General features: G+C 56.7%; 2 protein-coding genes across 2 annotated transcripts in view; one reads left to right on the forward strand and one right to left on the reverse strand.

The window, feature by feature from the left end:
• The window catches only part of LOC149875529 (uncharacterized), a 433,980-nt gene that overhangs the window by 195,103 nt on the left and 211,109 nt on the right, over positions 1 to 27,768 (reverse strand). The gene's annotated exons all lie outside the window — the stretch shown is intronic.
• Positions 418 to 27,673, forward strand: LOC149875535 (E3 ubiquitin-protein ligase TRIM39-like). The gene is made up of 7 exons (XM_090031442.1): positions 418 to 549; positions 6,702 to 7,217; positions 11,449 to 11,544; positions 12,900 to 13,130; positions 13,903 to 13,925; positions 14,036 to 14,136; positions 26,198 to 27,673. Exons 1-7 carry the CDS (start codon positions 418 to 420, stop codon positions 26,737 to 26,739), a joined length of 1,641 nt encoding a protein of 546 aa, XP_089887568.1. The 3' UTR covers positions 26,740 to 27,673.

Raw genomic sequence — 27,768 nt, forward strand, 5'->3', positions numbered from 1 at the left:
ATTTACACTTGACACAGACCACGCACCATTGAAATGGCTCAGTACGGCCAAAACAGATAATGCGTACATAATGCTATGGGCATTGGCGCTACAACCCTTTAAATTCTGTGTCATATACTGCCCTGGGAAGGACAACGTAACTGCAGACTTCTTATCTAGATGTAATGAAGGCGCGGCCCAAGACGTGGAGAGGTGAAGCAGACGAATCCCAAGCACAGTGCAGGTAACAGCGACACGTGACTCCTGGAACCACCACAAGGCAACTGGCGGGTGGGGGTTATGTCCTGGGAGGTGAGGTAACGCAGGGCACTTACCTGCAGCCCGGGATGGGGCACACGTGGAGTGGAGGGAGGAACCCGCGCAGCTTGTTAGCCACCTCTTTGTAGAGCTGCGGCTGGCTGGTGATGTCAGTGTCAGATGCTGGCCGGCACACTTAAAAAGGTGGCCACTGCTGCGGAAGGGGTGGATATCCAGGTGACCAAGCTGCAGCTGACACTGGTGGCAGAGTGGGCTCCATGGGCAGGCACCGAAGAATCCAGTGAGCCGGAGGTAACGGTGGCTGAGGAGGGGAGCACCACGACGAAGACCCCCACTAATCAGCAAAGGAGCGACTGGCTGACTGACTGAGGGAAAGCGGAAGCAACCCCAGGAGCGCTGCTGGATTCAGGTGTGAGTGATGGGACAGTGGGCTTGGGGGATGCCACGCCGAGAGGTGAAGATCCAGGGACAACCCTGAAGGGGATGGTAATCGGGACGGGGATCGCTGCCGGGACCTGGGACATTGAGCGTGGGATTGGAGCTGGTTGGGGGAGCGGCAAATAGAGTGTAGTGCCATCACTCCCCTTGAGGACCCAGGGACAGGGAACAGGTGGTGGGTTGGTGGAGGTGCATCGGTTGTTGCAGAATACCCCGAGCTAGGGGGACAGAGGCTATAGGTGTGTGCCCCATAGTGAGGCTCACAGGGAAGCCTTGGTAGAGGCAGCAGTGGGGAAGGTTCCCCAAAGGCAGGATTAGGGTGGGAAGCATCGCAGGTGCGAGCAGAGTCTCCTGCCATTGGTTCTGGGACACAGACCTGTAATTGGGGTCTGCGGGGAAGACCTCAGATAACAACAAGGTGGTACACCAAAGGTCGCATGAGGCCAGGCTGTAGGGGTGGTGGAGCCCCGTCAGCAACCTTCGGGCCTAGCCCGGGCCACCGAGGGACCCGCTAACTAACCCCACCTACTGAGGAACTCCAAGATGTGGCAGACAAGAACAGGGTTGGCGACGCGGGAGGGAAGAACTACCCTGGCAACAAACCAGCCCGGAAGGGGCAGGATAATTGCAAAAAGACCAGTGTCACCCAAGAGTGGCTAGCTGAAGCCTGTTGGTCGCACGGCACTTCAGCAAAAAGGTGGTGGCCACCACTTCCCTGCATGATGTTCTCCAGCCTGTGCCACAGCTCTTCTGCATTAAGAAGCCTGTCCCTGCCCTGAGATACCCGCGGGGGAGAAGGGAGGCTGAGGAGGGGCTTCCTGAGACTAGATCCATCCCTGCTGGGTGATCAGAGCTATCCCAGCAAGCAGGCCCTTCCCCAAGCCATCCATCTCTGACATCTTAACTCCCGGCAATGTGATCTGTTTTACTGACTATGCAGAGCCCTTTTCAATATGCGTACACCCACGACATCTGGTTCCCACCCGCAGCCCAGAGCAGGGCCCTTGTCCCAGGCATGGGGTCACACTGGTGTCTAGACAGAGCAGAACAGAGAGCTGGTGTCAGCCCCAGATGGAGCTGGGACTCGAGCGGCCCGTTTTCACCATGGCCAGGCCTGTGCTCTGTCTGACTTCCCTCTGCTCAGAGGGGCTGGACCAAGAGCCCCCAGGTCCGGAGAGGAGTCGGGAGAAGTATATGCAGGTTTCCCTCGATTTATACGGTAGATACATTCCCAGGGAACAGTGCATAAATCAAATTCACCTAAAGCAAACCCACTTTACAATGAAAGACACAGAGATGTGTTCCCAGGGCTGTGAGGGAGGGGGGAGTAAGGCTGAGGTTAGGGAAGGTGTGGGGAGAGGGGTGCAGCCCCGTGGCTGCAAGCAGGTGGCGTCTGCTGTTCCTGGGGCTGCAGCAGGGGCTGCACATCGCAAATATGGGAATCGCATAGATAAGAATTTACCGCTCATAGAACAAAGTTGAGGTACAAAAGGGTCATCGCATAAGAGTGAATTCACATAAACTGAACCCACATCAGTTGAGGGAAACCTGTATCTGAAGTGGGTAGTCTCTAGGGACACTTTTACACATGTGCCCAAGGCAGTGCTGAGTGCTTTTAATTATCAGTCCACACTAATGGAAGTGCCCAGTGCTGCACTGTGTTGGGTGCAGTTATGTAAGCGGTGCAGCGTGCGTCAGCACTGAGAAAACGGCAGCAGTGTGCGGTGAACTAAAGCACATTGAATGTGTTTTACTTTAAATTGCACCACCCACCATTTTTCTCAGTGTTGATATGTGCTACACCACTTATACAACCACACCTGATGTAGCGCCGAGTGGATTCACGATGAGCTCCAGCAGACTCGATTAATCCAGTTTCCTCTAATGCGCTGGATTTCTAGTGCATCAGAGCAGACTCAAAGGATCTGTATCAATGCCCTAGAGTGCCACCTTGCCCTCCCTTTTGTCTGCCTTTGCTGCTAACCATTTGTCTCTTCTGGATTTACAAGGGCCCCTTCCCTTGGTCTCTGACTCAGGGAACTAAATTTATCACTGGGATGCATAGTGAAATGTGGCCAGCCGGCAGGGCCTGGGACTCTCCCCTGAACCCTTTGGGCTGAGGTGCAGCTGGAAGACCCAGGCCTGGGCCTCCCCCAACATATACCTGGCCCGTCCTGTCAATGCATGTGCAGGGCCCTGTCCCCTCTCCTTTGTCCCTGCTGGGCCCAGGGCCAGAGAGCTGACCCGCTGCAGAGGGAGGCCGAGGGAGGCCATGCTGTCCTCTGCCCGCTCCGGCCAGGCTGCTCTGCGTGCGTGTTTGCCTGTGTCCTCCTTTATGTTATGGTGCCATTGAAGCTGCATTGGCAGAGTTCATGGCTCCTGTCCAGTGTCATTTCCCTCTGGTCTCGCACTCTTCCCCAGCCCAGTTCAGAGTGATCGGACCGGACCAGCCCGTTGTTGCCTCTGTGGGAGAAGTCGCGGTCCTTCCTTGCTGCCTCTCCCCTGCGACGAGCGCGGAGAGCATGGAGGTGCGGTGGTTGAGGTCCTTGTTCTCTCCATCTGTGCACCTATACTCTGACAGCCAGGATCATCCTGGAGAGCAGATGCAGGAGTATTTCAGGAGGACTCAGCTCCTGAAGGACAACATTACCTCTGAATACACAGGGTGCGCCCCTCCGACCACGGGCAGTACACCTGCTTCTTCCAGGCTGGTGTCTTCTGTGAAGAGGCTCTGCTGGAGCTGCAGGTTACTGGTGGGTAACTCCTGCTAGAGTCTGGGCCTGCCCATAGTGCACTCAATGAGGCTGGAGGGCTCAACGGGAGCAGACGATAGTTCACTTGTAAGTCCCCAGAGTCCCGTTTTAGTCTCCCATTCCTGCAATGTGCACTCCCTGCGAGCAGTTCAGGAGGGTTTTCCATTGACATCCTGTCCTGCGTGTAGCCTGAGGTCTGTCGAGGTCTGGAGCACACTGGGACAGGACCATGGGGCTGGGGCTGAAGTTTGACAGAATTTTTAACACTTCATTTCATTAACATGTCATATGTAATGGTGGCTATATGGGATGCTGTAACTGTGGTCCAGGGGCATAGCGAGAGGAAAGGATTTTTTTTCGTTGATATCTTTCCAGTTAAATTGATCTTTATGCAATTTTGAATCTATTAGATATATTTTGATATTTGTCTACATGTTGGTTATATTGATTTTGATGTTAATTTGTGTATATTGATTTGTCTCTCGCAGAACAACACAAAGCAGGGGCTTGGACTAGATGAGACCACCTGAGGTGCCTTCCAGCCCTACTTTTTATGATTACAGGAGCCCATGTACTTCTATTTCCTTGTACTTCTATTTCCTGTTAATCCCTAATAAGAATTATTGCCCTTACTGTATGGTCACAACTAGGATGACATGGGGATAGCAGAGACACGGGGTCCATGCAGCACTGTTCATCTCCGGGCCTCTGGCTGTTGCGACTGCTGAGATCAGTGCACGGTTCGCAGGGAGAACGAAGGGCCCTCCCCAGGGCATCGGGCTGGAGGCTCAGAGAGGAGAGCCCTGGGCTCTGAGCACCCTGACTCACTCTGTGCAGGTCCAGAGCGCTGGCAGGGGAGGAGAGGAGATACAAACCCGGATGCAGGACCAGGCTCCCAGGGAGACAGACATCAGCCTGAGACACCTCACTGCTTCATCTGGTGCAAGGCCTGACTGAGTCCAGTTCTCCTTTAACCATGAGAGTTCACGTGCTCACAGCCCTCGGGAGAGCACTGGGAATGGGGTTGGTGTTGGTCCATTGGTAGCTCCTGGGGTGCGAGAGCAGGCGCAGGAGTGCCCTGAGGGCCACAGCTGGACACGGCCGGCAGAGCCCTGGGGACAGGCTGCTGGGACAGACGAGGGCCTGGCTCCCGGCGCCAGTCGCCCTGTGCCTGCAGCGCTGCAGGGGAGCGTGTCTGTGGCTGCACCGATGGCACTCGAGCCCCTCGGCCCTGACTGTGCCCTGGGGTCAGCCTGCGCCGCCCGGCATGAGGGGTCACACCGAGATTCAGGACAGCCTCACACTGGCACAGAGCTCAGCTTTCTCCCTCTGACTGGAGGAACATTGCTTGTTTCTGGTGACCTGCTGGAGAAGGAGCCACTTCCCATGAGGGTGCCATGATGCCCTGAGATAAAGGGGTCCTGCCCCTCTCTGCCGCTGCACTGCTGGGCGGGGGGGCAGCTCGGGCTGCTGGCTGGGGCGCCGGGGCAGACCTGGGGGTGCGGTGCCCTGCAGCACTCCCTCCTGCTTTAATCACTGCTTCACCCCCAGTTTCAAACCAGCTGCCTGGCAGCACCAGCAGCACTTCTAGTCTGGCAGCGCTGAGGGAGTCGGGTCCCTTCATGGCTCCTTAAAATAGAGAAGATCCCTTTGAAGGTCTCGACTGGGCAGGTGTTAATGACACTTTCTTCTCATTAACTGCTTGATGTTCTCCCAATCAAGCTGCTCTTTGTTGTGCAGTGCTGCGGTCTGTGAGCGGCTCCTCCTCGTGACGCTCCTCTCGCAGACCTGCACTTTGCTCTTAACTCATCCAGGGGAGTTATATTTGTGGTGGCGTCAGTCTGAGACTGCACAGTACAGCCCTAGGCCCCAGCATGTTAGTAAAGCTTCCAGATCATTTTTAACTGGAGAAACCAGTGTGGGGCTCTGTATGTAACACTGCACCTCACCATCTGCACCCCTCTTTTCAAACTTGTGGGTCTGCCCATGCTGGGTGGTGGGAGCTGGTGCCCCTGGCTCAGGGGGCTGGTGCTACTTCCCCCACCTCTCCCCAGCCCACCGCTGCCTGGCTGCAGGGCAGAGGGGATGCCACTCCGTGTGGGGGCATGAGGGCAGCTCTGCCATCCCCCGACCAGCCCCAGACATGGACCCCTGTTCTGGACACGTGGGGGAGGGGTTTTGAGGCGGGGTGTGGGGGGAGAGGTCAGAAGCAGGGAAAGGACCAGGGGGAATCCTTCAAACCCTTCCCTCCTTCTCTGGGCACCTGCTGCCTCCGAGTGTGTGGTGGGTGTGAGACCCCTGAGCTTGGCGTGTGCCCCAGTGGCTGGCTTGTCCAGCTGCAGAAAGCTGCTCTCTGTCTAGCGCAGGGGCCAGCAATGTTTTTGGGCAGAGCACCAGAAACATCCACAACCTCAGCTTGTAAGATATTGCGGTGCCAGGGGCAGATGGTACGGGAGCCAAGATACACTCAGTCCTTACTGTGGCAGTACAAACATAGCCCCTTCCCCACTGTCAGACTTGAGGCACACGTGCCAAGCAAAATGCCATAACGTGCCACACCCTGGCACCCAGGCTGGGATTGCTAATCCCTCCTCCTGCTTGTAGGGGCTATCAGCTAGCCCCACTTCCACAGAGCTTGGGTGCACCCGGGGTGATAACACATGCCTTCAGGTCAGGGGCATCACAGCTGACAGAGGTCCCACAATGTGAGGACAGTTATTCAGGGGTTGACAGGGGAGAAATGAGGGGGACAGCCCTGTGACTGGCTGGTTCCTGCCCAAAGGCTCGAGGTCTGGGCTCACTTCCCTTGTCTGGGTGCTGGACCCAGCTCTCTGTAACGCCTGGGAAGGCTGATGGACCCCGTTAGTGTCACGATGGCTCCAAGGGACTCTGGTGTTTCAGCAGCTCCGTCTGCCACAGGCCTGATGAGAACCTGTGATCATTCTCTGTCCTTGTTAGTCCTAGGCATTGCCCTCCAAAATGAATTGACATTTTCAAAATCCTGCACCACGGTGAAGGCACGCTGCAGAGCGAACTGCTGGGTGCACTGTTTCCTAAGTGTTTGTGAGTCAGGGGGTTTCTCATCTCTGCCCCCCTGCCTGTGAACGCCCTGTCTCCCCAGCCGTCCTCCTCCCTGCTTCTATTGCTCCCTTGCCCTCACCCCTCCTTCCTCTCCACTCAGTTTCATTCTTCCATTTACTTTCCCTTTGGCCCCTCGGCCCCTCCTCTCTGTTCTTAGAAATGGACTTGTAGGAAATCAGCTGCCGCGCTCAGGGAGGCACCACCCAGGATGGGCCCAGCCTGCACGGAGCAGGAAGAGCAATCAGCAGAAGCCGGGGCCGTGCAGCCTCAGACCCTCCAGGACAGGGCGTGGATGAAGACGCCACCTGCTCCATCTGCCTGGACCTCCTGCAGGAGCCAGTGACCATCGGGTGTGGGCACAACTTCTGCCGAGCCTGCATCACCCAGTACTGTGAGGACCGTGTCCGTGGCTCAGGCGACGCCGTCCCCTGTCCCAGCTGCAGAGCAGAGTTCCAGGTTGGGAGCTCCCGGCTCAACACGCAGCTCAAAACCCTGGTGGAGAAGATTGAAGAGCAGAGTCTGAAGCCAGGAAAGGAGAAGATGGAGAATCAGTGTGTGGAGCACGAGGAGAAGCTCAAGCTCTTCTGTGAGGAGGACGGGGAAGCCATCTGTGTGATCTGCAGGGAGTCCCAGGCTCACCGCGGTCACACAGTGCTCCCCATCCAGGAGGCTGCCAAGGATTACCAGGTAGGTGACACCACTGGCCCGGGAGAGTGCATTGCACAGACACACACTTACCTGGCAGGGGCAACACCGTGTGTTTGGGTCCAAGCATGCAGTTTTCCTTAAGTGTCCCTGGGGATGTCTGTTCTCCTGCCGTGGCTTAGTACCTGTCGGGGTGTTGGGGCTCAAAGCCCACTTTATGGAAATGGGAGGCTCCTCCCTAACTTGCTTCTGCACCCATATGGCCGAGGGCAGGCGAAACTTGGGGGCATCCAAACCCCAAGCCTCCGGGCTTGCGCCTGCACATAGGCTGCCTGTCAGAAGACTTTGGAAATACCTGAGGCCCCTGGTGGGGGTGGAGGACGTGTGCCCATTGTAGGGCCACGTGCGGTTCTGGGCTGACTCATGGATTTGCACTTGATTTGGCTGATTTGGCGTGGAACGTGAAAAATGGCTTTAAACAAACAAACAGAACAAAACTCACTGGCAGGAGAGATACCATGACTGGTTTTGGCTCGGGTGGTTGCACTTACCAGGAAGGGCAATCCCCCTCTCCTCGGTCTTGAATGACTTATTGCAGTTGAGTTGAAGGTCTATTGGTTGCTGCAGGCAAGCTGACCCCTGAGAGAGTCTGCAAATGCCTCCCGATGCAGGATCTTGGCTACAAGACTTATTATGTTCATAGGGTACAGCTCTTGGGCTTCCCTTTAGCTTGCTCCTTCAGCCTTTTGGTGGAGTGAAATTAGTGGGCATCTGGGCTCCGAGGCCTCTGGGCTTGTGGCTTGCACAGAGGATGCCTGCCATGTACCGGGCAGTATCTGAAGTCCCAAGCTGAAGTGTCTGCAAGGGAGGTTACTTGCCGGTGGTCGTGCAGCACAGACTGGAGTGATTGAGCTCTGCTTCACTGACAGAATTGAGAACTGATTTGGGCCAAGAGATAAAATTAGTTAACAGTGGTGGGCCAGTATGGGTTGCTCCTGTGCTGAGCCTCCCACCTCACTGCACCTGACCAAAAACCATGCTCTGAGTGTCTCCCCTGTGGCACCGAAGTCCAGTCTACCCCCTTCCTGGAGCCCAGTCACAAGCCTGGGGTAACCGCTGCTACCACCCGGACTCGGGTCTTTGTTAGGGCTCTGTGCCACACAGGGCACACAGACCCTGCAGACCTTGGGGTTGCTTAACCCACTGTGGGATTTCGGGGTGCTTCCTTCCTACAGGAGGAAAAGAAAAGCTAATCCCACCTTAGCAAGCCTAGCAAAGTTAGCTAACAGGTCTGGTCTAAGGTGGTTACTACAGGGTGTCATAGCTGCCCTCGGGGCATGTCCTGTGCTGAGCCCCACAACTTTCTTGACCTCAGCCCTCTTTGTGTCAAGTCTCTGGGCCCCTTGGCCCTGTCTTGCCATGTGTCCCAGCCCCTGGGATCCCTGGCCCAGGGTGGGCAATCCCTGGCCTTTGAACTCAGCTCAGCCCCCAGAACAAACTGAACAGGGCAACGCAGAGGGCTGATAGTATTTTCTCCATACAATGCAGCTCAGAATATGACACAACTTGGGTTTCAAAGGCAGAATAAAGATAAAAGAGCTTTTCGTGTAGCAAGTAACAGAGGAGCAGCAGCCTGGGAGCAGAAACTGCTCCCTCTTCTGCTCCAGTGCAGATCTGACTTTCACTTCTGCTCAGCAGAAACTCTTCTCACCACATTTCTCACATGTAATGCACACTACAACTTCCAGAAGGTGATTTGAGGGGAAAGGCTCTGTTTTATGTGAAAAGGTATGGTCATTTTCTAGATTAAATGAAGTGTTTCATAGAGTCTCATGGGATATAACTGGCCAAACTAGAGGGGACAGGGGTCATGGCTGCGCTGTGCGGCAGCTCAGGAGCTGTCTCGGAGGGAGACGGCTGCACGGGCTGTGTAGGTGGGAGCGATGTGTCTGGAGCAGGAGGCGCCGGGAGGGCCCTGGGGGGTGCAGGGCAGGGGCCTGATCCTGTTCAGCAATCCTGTCTGTGAGCTGTTACTGGACTGGAACCGGGCTCAGAAAGTCTGTGGTTGACACTGAGTTGGGAGGTGTTGCCAATGGGCCCAGATTCCCACTGAATGGCTGCAGGAGTGCGGAGGTTTAAGGAATCAGTCTCCATGCCCCGGGATTGTCCTTCAGGAAAGGTTTTGGCTGATCATAGAGCATGGATGCCAGAGCCTCCAAATCCATTTTACTCCAGAGTTGGGAATGCTTTTCTCTCCCTTTTCCAGAAAAAAATCTCTGGACTACTGTCCCCTAGACTAGATGCCAGCACTCACTGCTTGAATTCAATGACCAGTCCCACGTGTCTCAAAGCTGCATTTCAGCCTAAGAAGACCCTGCGGGGCGGGGGGGGAGCGTGTTTTGTAGGATGCTGCAGGTCTAAGCAAGTGAAGGACTGTGGGGGTAAGGGGGTGACAAAGCATCCTCTGGTAGGAGCACGCGGCAGCCACCACCTCTCTTGTCCAGGTCTGCACCTCCAATTCCCTTACATCTCTCCTGCCATGCCTTCTTGTTAAGAAAATTGAAGAGAGGTCAGATGATAAGTGGATGATAAGTGGATGATAAGTGGATGATAAGAGGAGAGCTAAGATCCAGGATCTTAGCATCACAATTGCCACTCGCTCTGCTGCCCCAAGCCAGACGTTACAGCGTCTCATGGTGCACAGCATCACAATTACTTATCAGTGAATTCAACACTCTCCCACTTGTAAAAGAGAAGATCAAGTGGTTGTCAGCAAATCCCCTGCTTCACTTAATCCAGAGGAGGTTAATTCATGATTAGTCACCAGCATCCCTTGATTCCTGCCAAAAATGAATTAATATCCATGAATTTCACAGTCCCACCCAATCCGTGGCTGAGCACTTCATCATCAGTGAACTCACGAGCCTCCCTTGGTGCACCAAAGATCAGTTAGTTATTCCTGATTATATAAGTCTTCATCCTTCATACTAATTACATTAATTGTCCTGCTTTTTTCTCTAGTTTTGTGCTCTGCATCTCCACGTGTGGTGCACAGCATTTCCAAAACCAGCCGTGCATTCCCCACACCAGTTGCAATGTGTGCCGCGTCCTTGTTTTTGAGCCCACTGGAGCTCCTGGGGAGCGATAAGAGCTGGCTGCCTCCATATATGACTGTGTGCAACAGGGAACCTGCTCCTTTGTCCCCGACAGCACATGGACCTATTTTCTGGGTGCTCCTGTTAGAAATGCACAGCCTGCATTTCTCTCTTGATAGGAAGAAACGCTACTCAAGGTTTCTTAGCTCCCCCCACCTTCTCCCTAGTCTTTCTCATGCTGATTACAGAAGCTGGAATTCAATTATCTGTGTCCTTGAAAGGGGGGGGATTTGAACTCTTGGCGACCTGTTGTAGTTTCTGGGCATGCTTAATTAGCTGATGCATATTTACCTCTCCGCCCTGAATACTTAAGTAGCTAATTATACTATACATGTGATGTATGTAGTGATGTAACTACATGTATGCTTGTATGAAACGGAAGTAGCTGTAAGAGTTCCGGTGTCTGCACACGTGCTCAGGAGACAGAAGATAAATTCCACTTGCAAATACCAATGTGGGGTAATCTGAGTACCTGACTCTGCTCTGACCTTTGTTTGCAAACAAATACAATTGTGCCGTTTAATGTATGTGTGTCTGTGATCTCTGCGCGCCTCCAAAGAAACAAACCGCAGTTTTAGGCATCACTCCGGTGCCCATGTAGCCCCACTGGGCTTTTCCAAGTAGGTCTGACCTCCGACCCTGCTCTGCCAATGTTTCATGCCTGGCACAGGGATGGGAGCTGACTCTGTTACAGGAGAGAGATTTTGGGGAGAAACAAAGGCGGCTTGCTGCCACACAGGGCATTCTGGGAAATGCACTTCTGCCGAGGGGCAGCAGCTGGACTTTGCTGGTGCTGGAGGGAGATGTTCCCCCATTTTTTTGCTGCTAAAAAACAGCAGGGTTTTTTCCTGCTCATGAAGCGTGTCTGCAGAGCAACCCTGAGGTGACTGCTCCCCTCACAGCAGTTTCAGCTGCTGCTTGTACCCGGTGCCAGCGCCCCTGAGCCAGCGCCTGCAACGAGGGGTCGAGAGGAGCGGGGAGGGGGCTGGCCAGGAAGCCCCCCACACGCCTGCTTCTGCCTCTTGCTTTCCCTGCACATTTACTGCTCCCATATCAAGCCCCCCTTGTCCCGACACGTGTCAGGGCCTGGAATAAGGATCTGATGCTTCTCCTGCCAGGTGCAGCTCCAGCGGGCCCTGCATCCTCTGAGGAAGGGGCTGGAGAGAGCCCTGGCGATGGAGGCCACGGAGAAGGACACCACCACGGCGTGGGAGGCAGGTGCCAGTCTGTGCTCCTCGAGAGCTCGTTCCCGTGGCAGAGCTGGCGGTGAGGGGTGGGGGAGCTGCAAGATTTGCCCCGAGGGGCTGTGTGTCATGGAGGGAGCTCTTCCTTGACATCGGGAGGATGCTGCGGTCTGGGGGAGAGCTGGGACCAGACTGGGCTGAGGTGCTGACAGCTTAACCCCTTCCTCACCACTCTCCCAGGGGTGGTACCGAGCCACTGCTGCTGGCCTGGACGACATACTTTACCTCCCATAAAATGGGCCACACTTTGCAAGCTAGAGCCATGTTTGCTCCCAGAGCTGCTGCACTCTCTGCACACCCCGAAGCCCATGTCTCTGCCTGTCCCAGCTGTCCCAGGGCTGTGGCACCGCAGCAGGATTTCCATCACATCCGTGTTTCGGTTTCTGTGAGATTCCTCTAGCAGCTCTCTGAAGTCTAAAAGCCTCGTATCAGGATGGGCATCGCTGAGGCAGAGGAGGAGTGGTGCAGAGCCCTTCCTGCGGTGCCCGGGGGCAGGCAGGCTGGGCACTCGGCATTACCCTGCCCTGCGGGGAGGGGGAGCCCTGTGCTCTTTCACCCCCCGTGCCCCCGCGTGAAGGGAAAGAGGCTCTGGAGTTTGCTGTTCCCCACCCCAGGGCCAAGGGGAGGCAGTGCGTGTTCCCCTGCCCTGGGCCCGTGCACAGGGGCTTCAAGGCTCCCCGGCCCGGGCAGCTCTCACCGGGGCAGAGTTCATGTTTTGTGGGACTGGTGCGGGCTCCTTCTTCCGCCCTGCAGCCCCTTCCTCACGTGTCTCTTCTGTGCTTTTCCTGGTTCTTGGGCTGTCATTTTAGGATCTTCCGCTTTCCCCACCCTGGAAGGGAAAAGCCCCTGGCAGAGAAGCCTGTCTCCTATGTAGAGAGCTCCTGTTGGTGAAGGGGGCTCTCTTGGGGTCCTTCCCACCCATCTCCCTTGGCCAACACAGGCTCCAAGTGCTTTACATGGAGCCTCTCCTGCATGTCTCAACCCAGGGACAGCCCTAGGCCTGGCACAAAAGCACTAACATCAACAGATCAGCCAGAGATGACCCCTGGCCCACTGGGTTTTGCTGCAAGCCCCAAAGCCTTTACAGAGGCCCCAGATCCTAAATCTCTGCTCTAGATATCAGCCTTTTGTTATGGATTGAAAGTATTGTGTGATCCTTTCTCTAGAGAGTGCACCACTATATGTAATGTGTGTATCATATATCCGGTGACAGTCTAGCTACTGACAAAGGGCTGCACACCCTGAGTTCATGCCTTCCCTCTGCCAATGCAAAGCTGGAAGTGGAGATGGCAGCTCACACTTGTTTTTGCTGCTTGTCCTGGAAGAACAAGGTAAAGCGACAGAGAGAGAGCATCCAGTCTGAGTGCGAGAAGCTGCGTCGCTTTGTGAGCGAGGAGGAGCAGCGGCTCCTGCAGAGCCTGGAGGAGGAGGAGAGGGAGACGCTGCGGCGCCTGGAGGCCAACATAGCCCAACTCTCCCAGCAAAGCGCCTCCTTGTGCAAGCTGATCTCGGAGATAAAGGAGAAGAGCAGGCAGACCCCTGCTGAGCTGCTGAAGGTGAGCGTGCGCTGCTGATGCGGCCCCCAATGCTGCTGCCGTCTGGCACAAAGCAGCCCTCGGCCTGTCCCCCAGACCTGGTGGAAACTGGGCCAAGACTCAGGTGAGACTTTCCATCAGTCTGGAGACCTACCAGTTTGTCCTGGGAGGAAATTCTGATTTGGGAGACGTGCCAAGCTATTAGTCATGAAGGCTTCTACAGACATGAGCATAAAAAGAGCTCTACTGTACGTCCAGTGTGTCCCCGCACTGAACCCAGTGCGTCCCCAGACGAGGCGTCACATTAGTTGGACCTGGCTTCCCAATGTCTGTGTAGACTGGGCGCTTCAATGGGGCTCTTTGGGAGCATATGTCTAATAGCTGATTGAATCTGCTTTATATTAAAGCACCAAAAAGCCTTACTGAAGTGCATGATCTATACAGATGCTGCGGAGCGAACTAATGTGCTGCCTCTTCCAGTAAAGCACAGTTTGTTTTGGGTTTTTTTAATCATTTCTGTTAGCAGCCAAAATGGACAGGAAAGCACATCTGGAGGTAGCCATGCAAATGTTCAGATCAGTGTAATGCTGAGACAGAGGTGACAGCAAAGAAATGGTTCATCACCCTTTGGCTGCATCCAACTGCACCAGGCAGAGGCAGACTTAGGGATTTTCAGACAGTGAAGAAATGGATGCCCATGGAACAGACAAGTCATAAACTCACTGAAGTTTGGTGTGGATGGTTTCACCCTGCAAGGAAATAAATACTATTACCCTCATGTTTCCCTTTCTAGGATGTGAAAAGGACCTTGGACAGGTGCGGTATCTTCCCCTTCCCCCTCCCAGGAGATTCCTGCTTGGGCTGTGGCAGGAATATCCACGTGGAAGAGCTGGGCTGGGCGATGATGGGGGATATGTTCTTCTTAGGAGCAAGGATCTGAAGCTTCAGGAAGCAAAAGCTGTTTCTACAGAGGTGAAGACCCCGTGCAGCATCCCAGGCATGATGGAAATGCTAAGGAAATTCAGAGGTACACCGCAGCACATGGCAGGGTCCTGCAGCAGTCACCTCAGCCCATGTCTGAGGGTCTTTAGATGGGCAGGGGGAAAGATCCTGTTGTAATTTCCATGCAGGGCACGGCTGGGTCACTCCAGTGGGGACAGGTGATCTAGGAAACAGAGAAATGGTCAGACAGGTGGATCCCTGTTCCTGCCGCGGGAGGGAGGAGGTAATGTCAGGATCAGGGCTGGACAGCCAAGTGCTGGTGCGCTGAGATTATCCTCTTCCATGTGCCCCAGTCCCAGGGGCTGCCACACCGTGTCCTGGTTAAATCTCTGGGTTCATCTCAACTCAAGGGAAGGGCTGAAGTGAAATCTGGGTCTCTGCATGCAATGGGGAAGGTCTCACAGTGTCCAACAGCCTTCAGTCCCTGGGCCAGGCAGTGTGGTGCAGCCTCCAGTACCCAAGGGAGCTGAGCACCACCCCTGGGATACCCTTAGTTTCCTAGTTTCCTAGTTTCTAGGGTCAGAAGGAACCTGAGTAGATCATCTATTCTGACCTCCTGGCATGGCATGAAAGAGTACCGGGGTCAAACGACCACAGCAAGCTGTACATCTAGACTCCTCTTAAAGCCTCCCAGGGTAGGAGCCAGGACCACTTCTCTTGGAAGTTAGTTCCAGATCCTAGCCACCCTGACCGTGAAGTCGCGCCTCCTGATATCTGGCCTAAATCTCCCCTCTGCCAGCTTGTGACCGTTATTCCTGGTCACTCCTGGCAGTGCTCGGGGGACCAGGGACTCCCCCGATGCCTGGTGGTCCCCCCTGACTAGTCTATAACAGGCAACTAGATCCCCCCTCAGCCTCCTCTTTCATCGCCTCTCCTCATAAGGCCTGCCCTGCTGCCCCAATCATGCAAGTGGCCTTCTCTGGACCCTCTCCATGCAGTCCACATCCCTCTTGAAGTGCGGAGCCCAGAACTGGACGCAGTACTCCAGCTGCAGCCTGACCAGTGCCGCATAGAGGGGGAGGATCACCTCCTGGGACCTGCTTGAGCTGCATCTGTGGATGCATGCCAAGGTGCGGTTGGCCTTCCTGACCGTGTCCCCACTGCCGGCCCATGTTCATCTTGGAGTCAATGATGACTCCAAGATCCTTTTCTGCCTCTGCCCTGGCGGGAAGGTAGTTCCCCAGCCTGTAGGTATGGTGCCGGTTGTTCCTCCCCAGGTGCTTCTTGAATCCCATCCTATTCTCATCCACACACCCTGGTAACCTGTCTAGGTCCAATTGTAGCCTGTTGTTTCCTTCTAGTGTGCCCACATACCCCACCTCTTAGTGTCATCAGGAAATTTGAACAGGTGGTTTTAACCCTTTCATCCAAGTTGCTGATGAACATGTTGAACAGTGCAGGCCTGAGGACCAAGCCCTGGGGGGACCCCACTGCCAACATCCCTCCAGGTCAAAAACGACCTGTTCTCCACCACTCTCTGGGTGCGGCCCTCCAGCCAGTTGGCGACACATCTGACTGTGTGGGTGTCAACACCACTGCCCCCAGTTTTTCAATGAGAACAGGGTGAGAGACAGTGTTGAAGGCCTTCTGAAAGTCCAGAAAGACTATGTCCACTGCCACCCCTGCATCTAAGGATTTGGTGACCTGGTCGTAGAAGGCCACCAGGTTGGTCAGACAGGACCTGCCACCGATGAACCCATGTTGGTTGCCCCTAAGCATGATCTCCCCTTCTGGCCCATCATGGATTTCATAGATTTCACAGACATTAGTGCTGGAAGGCACCTCGGGAGATCATTGAGTCCAGCCTCCTGCCCAAAGGGCAGGAAGTCAGCTGGGGTCATAGGATCCCAGCAAGATAAGCATCCAATTTACTATGGAAGGTGTTCAATGTAGGTGCTTGAACCACCTCCGCTGGCAGACTATTCCAGACCTTGTGGGCTCGGACAGTAAAGAAATTCTTCCTTATGTCCAGCCTGAAACGGTCTTGCAGGAGTTTGTGACCATTTGACCTAGTCATCACTTGGGGCGCTCTGGTGAACAAACGTTCCCTCAGATCCTGGAGGTCACCCCTGATAAACTTATAAGTGGCCATCAGATCACCCCTGAGCCTACACTTTTCCAGGCTAAAGAGTCCCATGGCTCTCAGCCTGTCATCGTAAGATCTGTTTTCCTGACCTCTGATCATATGCGTGGCTCTCCTCTGGACTCTCTCAAGCTTCTCCACATCCTTTTTGAATTGTGGATCCCAAAACTGGACACAGTACTCCAGTGGCGGCCTCACCAAGGCTGAGTACAAGGGCAGAATGAAGTCCCGGGATTTGCTCGAGAAGCATCTATGGATGCAAGCCAGCGTTTTGGTCGTTTTACTAGCCGCAGCATCGCATTGTTCATCTTGTGGTCAATGATGACCTCCAAGTCTCTTTCTTCTGTAGTGCTATCCAACGTAGCACTGCCGAGCCTATAAGGAAGCTGCAGGTTTTTCCTCCCAAGATGGAGAACCTTGCATTTTTCAGTGTTAAACACCATCAGGTTCTCATCTGCCCATTTGCTAAGCTTCTCCATGTTAACCTGGATCACCCGCCTCTCTTCTGGCGTGGATGCTTTGCCCCAAAGTTTGGTGTCATCGGCGAACTTGGCCAGTCCACTCCTGACTCCAGTGTCCACAACATTAATGAAGATGTTGAACAGGATGGGTCCCAGGACAGAGCCTTGGGGGACCCCACTGGTCACAGGGCACCACGATGAGTGACTGCAATCAATTACAACCCTCTGGGTCTGACCACGGAGCCAATTTCCCAGCCAGCGGATCATGGTAGAGCCAAGGCCACAACTGGGCAGTTTGGCCAAGAGGTGATCATGGGATACAAGATCAAAAGCTTTTTTGAAGTCAAGCTATATGACATCAATCTCTTCTCCATTCTCCAGGTGATAGGTCACCTGGTCATAGAAGGAAATGAGATTGGTCAAACAAGACCTACCCGCAACAAACCCGTGCTGGCTGTCCCTTAGGATGTTAGCCTGGGCCAGTCCCTCAAGGATGGCCTCCTTAATAAACTTTTCTAGGATCTTCCCCAGGATAGAAGTCAGGCTGATGGGCCTGTAGTTAGCCGGATCCACTCTCGTCCCTTTCTTGAAGATTGGCACCACATTGGCCTTCTTCCAATCTTCGGGCACTACACCAGAGCACCAGGAGTTCTCGAAGACCTGTGCCAGGGGTTGGGCTATGACGCTCGCCAGCTCCTTGAGTACCCTGGAGTGCAGGTTGTCAGGGCCGGCTGACTTGAAGGTATCCAGCTTCTCAAGGTGTTCCTTCACGAGGTCAGCATTGATGGTGGGTAGGGGATCCCCATCACCTGGATCTCCCTGTCCCATAGCGGGCATGGGCGTCCCATGGGACTGATGAAAGCTTGACACAAAGTACCTATTTAATAGGTTGGCTTTTTCCTGGACATCAGTTGCCAGTTGCCCCATCTGGTTTAGCAGGGGTCCAACGTTGCCCTTGCTTTTCCTCCGGCTCCCCACATATCTGAAAAAGGACTTTTTGTTGTCCTTGATGCTTGAAGCTAGTTGGAGTTCAGTTGCAGCCTTGCCTTTCCTGGTTTGCTCCCTGCAGGACCGGACCAGCGCAGAATAATCCTCCTTGGAGGTGAATCCCATCCTCCATCCTCTGTAGGCTTTCCTTTTTAGCTGCAGAAGGTCTGCTACGTCCCTGGAGAGCCAGGGGGGCTGCTGTGCCTTCTTGCTGCCTTTCCTCCATGTTGGAATAGATTTAGCTTGTGCACTGAGGATTGCTTCCTTGAGAAGCAACCACTCTTCTTGAACTCTCCTCTCCCTGGGGTCATGGTCCCTGAGGGCCTGACCGACAAGCCTCTTGAGCTTGTCAAAGTCGGCTTTTCTGAAGTCAAGGACTTCTGTGTTGCTGACTGACTTGCCAGATTTATGGCAGATGGTGAAGGTGATCAGCTCGTGGTCGCTGTCACCCAGCTTCCCATCGATCAGTAGGTCGCCGATTAGGTCGTCCCCCGTAGCCAGTACCAGGTCGAGCAGCGCTTTGCCTCTCGTTGGCCCATAGACTTCTTGAGTCAGGTAGAGGTCATCCACGCACAAGAGAAAGCTTTGCGACCGCTCGGATTTAGCTGAGTGATCTTCCCACGAGATGTCTGGATAATTGAAGTCACCCATGACAACCAAGGTCCTGGAGCAAGCAGCTTCGGTGAGTTCCCGGGCGAACTCCTGGTCAAGCTCAGGACATTGAACTCTCACCGTTGTGTCCCCTGTGGCGTGTTCACCATGGATTTTTACCCAGAGGGTCTCTAGCTGTCTATAAGCTTGCAGGGACATGTAGCTTTCCTTCATATAGAGAGCTACACCCCCTCCCCTTTTGTCAACACGATCCCTCCTGTACAGGGTATAGCCCTCTATACCCGTGTTCTAGTATGGGTGGAGTCCCACCAGGTCTCCATTATCCCAATGACGTCATAATCCTTTGCAGTGAGCAGGAGGACGAGCTCCTCCTGCTTGTTGCCCAGGCTCCTGGCATTAGTGTACAGGCAGGCAAGTGTGCCCTTGCGGGCTCTTGCCTTGCCCACAGATTGTGCCAGGGCTGGGGCAGGGGTGGGGTCCCTGAAGTGCCTTGGTCTGCTGGCTTTGGAAGGGTTGCTCAGCGGGCCAGCAGTGGCAGTAGTCCCCTTGTCACCCAGCGGGCTTAGTTTAAAGCCCGGTCGAGCAGGTCAGCCAGCCTGGCTGAGAAGAGAGGTGGGAGAGAGGTGGAGGCCATCTCTTCCCAGCAGCTCGCTGCCTCTCTCTCCAAAGAGCGGGCTGTGGTCATGGAAGCCAAAGCCTTCCCGATGACACCAGCGCCGCAGTCTTTGGTTCACTGCGTGGATCCTCCTCTCCCTCCTCGGCCCATAGCCCGAGACTGGGAGGATCGACGAGAACACCACCTGAGCTCCCAGACCCCTAAGCCCCGCTCCCAACTCCCTGTAGTGCCTCATGACCTGGCTGGGGGTGCTCCAAGCCGTGTCATTGGTGCCCACGTGAATAAGGAGCGTGGGGTAGTGGTCTGTGGGCTGGAGGAGCTGCGGGATCCTCTCCGCAATGTCTCGGATGCGGGCCCCCGGGAAGCAGCAGACTTCCCGGGCTAAGGGGTCGGGGTGGGAGATTGCCCCCTCAGTGCCCGCAGGATGGAGTCTCCCAGAACAAACACTTTCGCTTTGACTTGGGGAGAGCGGGGGCAGTAGCTGCGTTCGAGCCTGGGTTGCCTGCGGGAGCCGGCAACTGAGCAGGCTCTGCTGGGGTTGCAAGAGGTGTGAACCTGTTGCTAAGCTCTGGCGAGGGAGGGGCCTTGGTGCGGCGGGCCTTGGGGCCCTTGACCACCTTGGTCCATGCGCCTGACTGGGCGGAGCAGGAGGTCCCAGAGTCCTTCTTAATCGTGGAGAGAGACGGAGCTCTGCCCTGCAGCTCCCGGGGGAGAAGGGCCTGGCAGTAGGAGTCTGTCTCCTGCTCGCAGTCCCTGATGGCACGTAGTCTCTGGACTGTGGGCTGGAGCTCCTCCAGCTGGTGCGCCAGAGACCCCAGTAGGGAGCAGACCCCACACGGGGAGGTGGCCATGCTCCCGGGCCCCAGAGCCTGAAAAAGGGACAGGCAGCCCCCGCAGCCAAGAGCCAGGGGCTCAGTCTGCGTGTAGCCCGGGACCATGGGCCCCGTCTGGGCGGCCGTCTCTGAGGTGCCCGATGTGGGGGCCGTAGAGCCCGAGGGGACCCTCGGTGTGTGGTGCGTGCCCATCTGTGTCGTGCCTCTGGTAGGCTGGCTACGGCTGGGGCTGGCTATGGCTGGGGGAGGTCGCAGACAGGGTCTCATGCCCTCCTGCGCCCTCTCCTGCGCCCTCTCCTCCGCGAACTCCACGCTAACTGTTTGCGGCTCCGGTTGCATGGCTCCCTGGGGGGCTGGGCTGAGTAGGGTCCTTGGCAGGGGCTTGACCAGGCCCAGCTCCAGGCAGCTGACTCCTCCCAGGGAGCGAGGAGTTAACCCCTTCCCACCACGAGTCCGCTCACCTCCGGCTGTGCTGGGGGTTGGCAGGGGCCTCTGCGGCTGCTGAGCGGGTGTCTGGGGGGCTTCAGGGAAGCGGGGGCGCAGCGGGCTTCACCCGCGCGTCTCTCCCCGCTCCGAAGCCTAACTGGATGTGTGCCAGCATAATTTTATCAAAAAGCTTGCCCAGGATCGAGGTAAGACTAACTGGGGTATAGTTTCCCGGGTCCTCCTTCCTCCCCTTTTTGAAGATGGGAAAAACGTTGGCCCTCTTCCAGTCCTCTGACCCCACACCAGAGCACCACGAGTGCTCGTACAGCTGTGCCAGGGATCCCAAAATGACCTGGGCCGATTCCCTCAGTACTTGGGGGTGGAGATCATCTGGACTGGCTGACTTGAATACATCCAGTCCCTCCAGAAGTTCCTTAACTAGTTCCTCAGTAACCCTTGACCTGGGTGTGCATTCCCTGGGGCTTCATGGGGGCCTGGGGGGGGACTGTTCCGGTCCCTGCTCAGGAAAATGGAGGCAGGGGACTGCATGCTTAGGGGCAACCAACATGGGTTCATCAGTGGCAGGTCCTGTCAGACCAACCTGGTGGGCTTTTGCAATCAGATCACCAGATCATTAGATGCAGGGGTAGCAGTGGACATCATCTTCCTCGACTTTCGGAAGATCTTCGACACTGTCTCTCACCCCGTTCTCATTAAGAAACTGGGGGTGTGGTGTCGACACCCACAAAGTCAAATGGGTCGCCAACTGGCTGGAGGGCCGCACCCAGAGAGTGGTGGTAGATGGGTCCTTCTCAACGTGGAGGGATGTGGGCAGTGGGGTCCCCCAGGGCTCGGTCCTCGGGCCCGCATTGTTCAACATCTTCATCAGTGATTTGGACGAGGGGGTAAAAAGCACCTGTTCAAATTTGCTGATGACACTAAGATGTGGGGGGACGTGGGCACTCTGGAAGGATGCAACAGGCTACAATCAGATCTAGACAGGTTACAAGGGTGGGCAGATGAGAATAGGATGGGCTTCAACACCGACAAGTGCAAGGTGCTGCACCTCGGGAGGAACAACCAGCGCCATACCTACAGGTTGGGGAACTCCCCTCTTGTCAGCTCGGAGGCGAAAAAGGATCTTGGAGTCATCATTGACTCCAAGATGAAGATGGGCCGGCAGTGTGGAGACGCAGTAAGGAAGGCCAACCGCACCTTGGCATGCATCCACAGATGCATCTCGAGCAGGTCCAGGAAGGTGATCCTCCCCCTCTATGTGGCACTGGTCAGGCCGCAGGTGGAGTACTGGGTCCAGTTCTGGGCGCCGCACTTCAAGAGGGATGTGGACGGCATGGAGAGGGTGCAGAGGAGGCCACTCGCATGGTCAGAGGGCAGCAGGGCAGGCCCTATGAGGAGAGGCGACAGGACCTGAACCTGTTCAGCCTCCAGAACAGAAGGCTGAGGGGGGATCTTGTGGCCTGTTATAAACTAGTCAGGGGGGATCAGCAGGCATTGGGGGGGTCACTTTTCCCCCGAGCATCGCCAGGAGTGACCAGGAATAACGGTCACAAGCTGGCAGAGGGTAGGTTTAGGCTAGATATCAGGAGGCTCGACTTCACGGTCAGGGCGGCTAGGATCTGGAACCAACTTCCAAGAGAAGTGGTGCTGGCCCCTACCCTGGAGGGTTTTAAGAGGATGTTGGATGAACATCTTGCTGGGGTCATTTGACCTCAGTACTCTTTCCTGCCATGGCAGGGGGTCGGACTAGATGATCTGCTCAGGTCCTTTCCGACCCTAGAAACTATGAAACTATGAAACCGTTAAACATGTTCGCTTTGTCATCTGGTGTGACGAGCAAATTTCCTAACATGTCCTGCAGGGGCCCCACTTTACCCAGAACCTTCTTTTTGCCCCCTCTCTTTTTAAAAAAGGACTTCTTGTTGTCCTTGATCCGGGAAGCTAGTCCCAGTCCCACTTCTGCCTTGGCCTTCCTGACTGCCCCCCTGCGTCCCCGAGCAACCGCAGTATAGTCCTCCCTGGTGATGGCCCCTCCGTGCCATTGGGTGTGCACCTGCCTTTTAGATAGGAGACATTCCCAGATGCTTTTGGTGAGCCATGGGGGCTCGTGTGCCCTCCTGCTCTCTTTGATCCGTGTTGGGATTACCTCCCTTTGGGCTTGGAGGATTGTTTCCTTAAGGAGCGAGCACTCTCCTTGGACACTGGGCTCCCCTTCCCTCCAGGACCTCAGTGCTTCCCCGACTATTCTCCTTAGCTCATTCAAGTCCTCCCTCCTGAAATCTAGGGCTGCTGCCTTACTGCCGGCCTTTGCCACCTTGCGCTGGATGGTGAATCCCAGCAGGTGATGATCGCTGTCGCCCAGGTGGTCGAGCACCCACAGCCCCCCCACCAGGTCGTCTCCCATGGCCAGCACCAGGTGCAACAAGGCGTCTCCCTGGTGGGGCAGTGCACCTCTGGGATTAGATGGAGGTCCTGCATTTGGTCCAGGGACCTACGTGAGCGGTCAGACCTGGCTGACTGCTCCTCCCAGCAGATGTCTGGGAAGTTCAGGTCCCCCATGACGATCACATCCTTAGACTTGACTGTGTCCGTGAGCTGACCTAAGAACTCCTGATCGAGCTCTTCCCTGTGGTTGGGAGGTCTGTAGTAGACCCCCACTGTTAAGTGTCTTTCCCCTCGACTGCCTGGTATTCTAACCCAGAGCACTTCAGAGTGCCCTTCCTCTGATTCTTTGTTAATTGATGAGCATGGGTATTCCTCCTTAAAGTACAGTGCAACGACCCCACCTTTCCTTCCTATCCTGTCCCTCCTAGACAGCCTATAGCCCTTGATATTCACTGCCCAGTCATGCGTTGAGTCCCACCAGGTTTCAGTGAGCCCCACTGTCTGGGTTGGTGTCAGCTAGGAGGAGGCTGAGTTCCTCCTGCTTGTTTCCCATACTACAAGCATTTGTGTAGAGGCATTTGAGGCCTCCTGTGGATGTGTGCACTGGCCCCCTAATCACAGCATTGCCCTGGCCCCCGTCGCTTACCTGTGTATACATTTCGCTCGTCGGTCTAAGCTGGGCTGTACTTGTGGGTGTTGCTTGGTCTGGCAGTCTAATGATTCCTCCACCCTCGTCTTCCCTTTGGTGCCATCCTGCCCATTCCCAGGGCTGTGCACAGGCCCCGAGTGCAGGCAGATGAAGCAGCAAGAGGCTGTTCCCTGCTCTCCCTACCCAGCTCCTTTCCAGCTATGTTTGGCCCCTACAGCATGATTCTCCGGACTTCCTTTTCCAGCCCCGTGGCCACCCCGTCCCTACCTGCTGCTTGCTACTCCCGGCAATTTGGGGCTTTCTGTCCCTCCACACACTCCCTGCCCTGGATGCAGCTCAGTCCCTGCCCTGCCACTCCTTTGAGTGCAGATCCTAGGGAAACTTCTCTCCTGGCCCGGGCATCTCTTACTCAGGCCTTCAGGCTTTCAGTCCCAATCTCTGTCATGTCAGCTCTGGCTCCAAAGCGGGGCAGAATGCTTTCACCCAGGACTGGGTTTGGGAGAATCAATGCATCTATTCTTCAAGGGGATTTGATGACACAGCTCAGTCTGTGGTGTGGAGAGGGCCTGAGGCTTTCCTGAATCGTGCGGGCTTGGCAGGGAAATCTGGGGTGTCTCACTTACCTTGCCCAGAGCTGTCACCTTCCCCATGTGTGAAAGACAAGCCTGGAGTCAGGCTGAGTGTGTGGGGTGGCCTGGCCTGGGAGACTCTGCATTGAAAGTGGGGTGTGAGAGCTGCAGCCCCACCAGGACCCCCCAGCCCTGCCTGGACCTGCCCTGGAGTATTGCTTACTGAGACTAGGGACAGGGGACAGTGGAGGCACTCCTGGGGGGCTCCAGACCAAGCTCTGGGACCAAGTTCTGGGTTCACGGTGAGGTAGGACGAGGTGTGCACAGACCTCCCGCCCCGGGGGACACTGGGGAGGGGAGGTCAGGCTGGAGCTGTGCAGACCCATGGAGGAGGTGCTGCTTCGAGGTGACCTGGGACTTGCCCCAGGTGCAGCTGAGCTCAGCTGGGCTGCCCTTCATGAATGGGAGAGGCTCTGCAATGAAACCCAGCATGTCCCACTCCTCACACACACACAATCACAGTCATAGGAAGAAGGACCAGAAGGGACCAGTAAGATTACCAAGTCCTGTCTCCTGCCATGGGGAGGAGGCAATGGGGCTCAACTGAGCTCCAGGATGTGCTTGTCCAGCCTCCTCTTGAACTCCTCCAGGGATGGCCACTGTACTACCTCTGCTAGGAGTGTGCTCCAGACTGTAGGTACCCACGCAGAAAAAAAAGTTTTACCCTATGTCTATCCTAAGGTTTCTCAACTAGCTTGCACCCATTTGACCTTGCCCTCCCTCCCAAGGGGAGCCTTGCATGCTCAAGCCCAGCCTGTCACCATCCCTTGTGGGTCACAGGAGCCTGGACCAGACTGACCATGGGGAGGGTCCGCACCGGGCCAGTCTGCACCCAGACCAGGGTGCAAGATCTCCCACCCTGCAGGGATCCCTCACTCTGCCCTGATCCCAGCTGGTTGTTGAGTGAGCAGGGGCTGCGGGGGCGGGGGTGGAGAGCACACATGCTCCCTGGGGCTGTGAGGCACTCCCTGCCAACACTGTATGTGCCGGGGGGCGTGGGCATGGCTGGAGGGGAGTTGTGCAGCTCACAACAGGGGAGAAATCCCTCTGGGAGGAGAAGTGGGGCTGGAGATGTCTGTTTTCAGCAGGGGTGTTGGATGGGCACAGGGGCCGATGTCCTCCACTGGGCAAATGTCACAGCAGGTCTGGGGACAGAGCAGAGGGGCAGGTCCGTTAACACTGGTGCTCTGAACAGACCCCATCGCAGGTGGCTTGTTCTCCCCAGCCCCCCCTGCACAAGCGCTGCAGGAGTCTCTTGTTGTTCCCAGGGCTGCATTTCCACAGGCTCCAAGTGGCCCCAGAGCCCATGTCCTTTTGGGGGCCATTGGGATTTCTGGTCCTAGGTCACTTCCATGTGTTTGGAAACTGCATATGGATGTGTGGCTTGTGGCACAAGGGAGGGGCCCAGTCCCAGCAGTGTCCCAGGGCCCGTGTACACGGCGTGTCCCTGTCCCAGTGCAGGTCCTCCGGTGGAGACCCCCAGAGCAGACACACGGTGGGGGGGCCTGGGACATGTCTCTTGTGAGCTGAGCCCAGAGGTTTGGGGCAGTCAGTGGGGAAATGCCCCCTCCCCGCTCGACTGCCCCAGACTCACCAGCAATGGGCCCTGTTCTCCGGTGCTTAGTGCCCCGTCAGTGCCCCCCCTGCCCTTCCCCTTCCCCCCCACCCCTGCGCCCAGCCCCATGCACGGCCCTGCCCTGGGCTGGCTCTGGGGAGGCGCTGGCTGTGGGCTGCCCTGGCTGCAGTGCTGTGCCCACAGGCTGGGGACATGGGGGTCCCCCTGGGGCAGAGCAGCCCAGCCTGGGGTGGGGGGGCAGGCACCCACCTGCTGTCGGCAGCAAACCGAGTGACCCCGGCCCAGGCACAGAGACCCCCGGGCCCTGCCCTCCGCTCCCCCTGCCCCCCCTCCCCCGGGCAGGCTGCAATGGGCCCCTCTGCTCCCTGCTGTCCCCCAGCCCCTCCCCCCTCCCTGCAGCCTCCCTGCCCCCCACCCCCTTCCCCACAGCCCTGCGACACCAGCTCATGGGGTGGAGCCCACTCCCCTTGCCCCCCAGGCAGAGCAGCCCCGCTAGGTGTGGGGGAGGGGCAGGGCAGGGACCTGCTGGGATGACATCATTGCATGCCCCTCCCCCTCCCAGGGCCTGCCCTGCCCCCACCCCATGTCCCTCCCCCCTCGTGACCCCAGCGCCCAGGCCGGGAATGCCCCGGGGAGGAAGGGGCCGGTGGGGACGTCCCGCTTTCCTGTCCCCCCATTTCCTGTCCCCCATTTCCCCGCGGGGCGACGGTGACTCCCAGCCGGGACCGACCCGCGATTCCTGGGACGCGGCGAGTTCCCCGTGATCTCGGGACCCGCCTGCCCCCGCCCTGACCCGCGACTCTCTCCCCAGCGGACGTGACTCTGGACCCAGGGACGGCTCATCCCAAACTCGTCCTGTCTGCGGATCGGAAATGTGTGAGACTCGGAGACACCCGACAGGATGTGCCCGACACCCCCGAGAGATTTGACACTTGTGCCTGTGTCCTGGGCGCGGAGGGGTTCGCGGGCGGGAGGCGCTACTGGGAGGTGGAGGTGGGAGACAAGACGCGCTGGGCCCTGGGCGTGTGCAGGGAGTCTGTGCCCAGGAAGGGGAGGGTGACATACACACCTGGCCTTGGATACTGGGTCGTGTGGCTGGGGGCTGGGGGATACAAGGCCCTCACCTCCCCCCCGACCCCCCTCCCCATAAGCGTGCGGCCCAGGCGGGTGGGGGTTTTCCTGGACTACGAGGGGGGCGAGGTCTCCTTTTACAACGTGACCGACAGGTCCCATCTCTTCACTTTCACCGACTCCTTCTCCGGGACCCTGCGCCCTTACTTCAGTCCTGGTGTCAATGCTGGGGGCACCAACGCGGCTCCCCTGACCCTGTGCCCGGCCCCAGCCCAGCCCTGAGCCAATCCCTGTCCCTGCCACGACCCGCGGCACAGACTGTCCCCCCCCCCGCGCCCGACTGCCAGCCCCTCGGTGCCCCCGGGGTGGGGGGGCTGGGGTCTCCATCCCAGGAGCTGCTCCCGCCTGGACCCTGCTGCTGCCCTGGCCCAGGGGTCGTCTCCCAAGCCCCCATGCACAGCACCCCGCTGGGAGGGACCGGCTCCAAACTCTCATCTGTCACTTCCACATCCCTGCATCCCTCGGGGGTTTACCTGGTTACTGTGTTCCCCTCTCTCAGCGCTGTCCCCCTTTCCCCTCCCCCCCTCCATTCCCTTTTATATTATATATTTAAAATAAACACCTCTGCATTGCACACCTGCTCTCTGCACATCATTTCTTGCCCTCTGGTGAGCTGAGCACTTGCTCCGGAAAGCTGGTGCATCTGGGATTCAGCGAGTCTGGCGGTGCTCAAGCTTTCTGGTGTGCGAGTCCAGGGCCACGCACCACGGGCCTCACGTGGGTGGGACGGCACAAGCGGCCCAGGCCCAGCACACGTCACACTGTGCCTGAGTGCCCGGGGTACAGGGTGCCGGGGGTGGGGGGCAGCAGGGAGGGGAGAACAGCATCCCCAGCGGTGCCCCTGGCAGTGCGGCCGCTACGACTTTTTCCCCTCCTGCCCCTGGGGTCGGTGCCCAGAGCGTGTGCCCCAGTCTCCTACTTCCCCCTACTACTGCCGGGGGCTCCCAACACCTCCAAACTTTCACCCAGCACCAAATCACTGGACCTGTGGGGATGGGTGACTTGGCCTGCAGGCAGGATCTGGCCCATGGGCCAGGGGTTGAGCCCTCCTGAGTCTATGAGGGGCATCTCGATCCTGCCGTCTGTCCGACTTCACGCTAACACAGCTAGCTGCCTCTCAGGCCACATCACTGGTTCTCCGCTGTTTTTAGACTCTTTCGACTCAAGGCACCCTCAGAAAATGTCTTTTCCCCCAGGAAACACTGCTGGGGCCAGCACAGTGGCTGCCCCAACCTCCCCTACCCCACAGAT

The sequence above is a fragment of the Crocodylus siamensis genome, chromosome 1, assembly GCF_052110815.1.
Source record: "Crocodylus siamensis isolate JL-2025a chromosome 1, ASM5211081v1, whole genome shotgun sequence".
In the NCBI taxonomy this organism is placed as follows: domain Eukaryota; kingdom Metazoa; phylum Chordata; order Crocodylia; family Crocodylidae; genus Crocodylus; species Crocodylus siamensis.

Excerpts from the sequence above, each read along its gene's own strand:
- LOC149875535 (XM_090031442.1), top strand. The coding sequence starts at position 418 with ATGCTGGCCGGCACACTTAAAAAGGTGGCCACTGCTGCGGAAGGGGTG. Across the intron at positions 11,545-12,899 it reads ACACCACCACGGCGTGGGAG|AACAAGGTAAAGCGACAGAG; the intron begins GCAGGTGCCAGT and ends TTGTCCTGGAAG. Across the intron at positions 14,137-26,197 it reads AATGCTAAGGAAATTCAGAG|CGGACGTGACTCTGGACCCA; the intron begins GTACACCGCAGC and ends CTCTCTCCCCAG.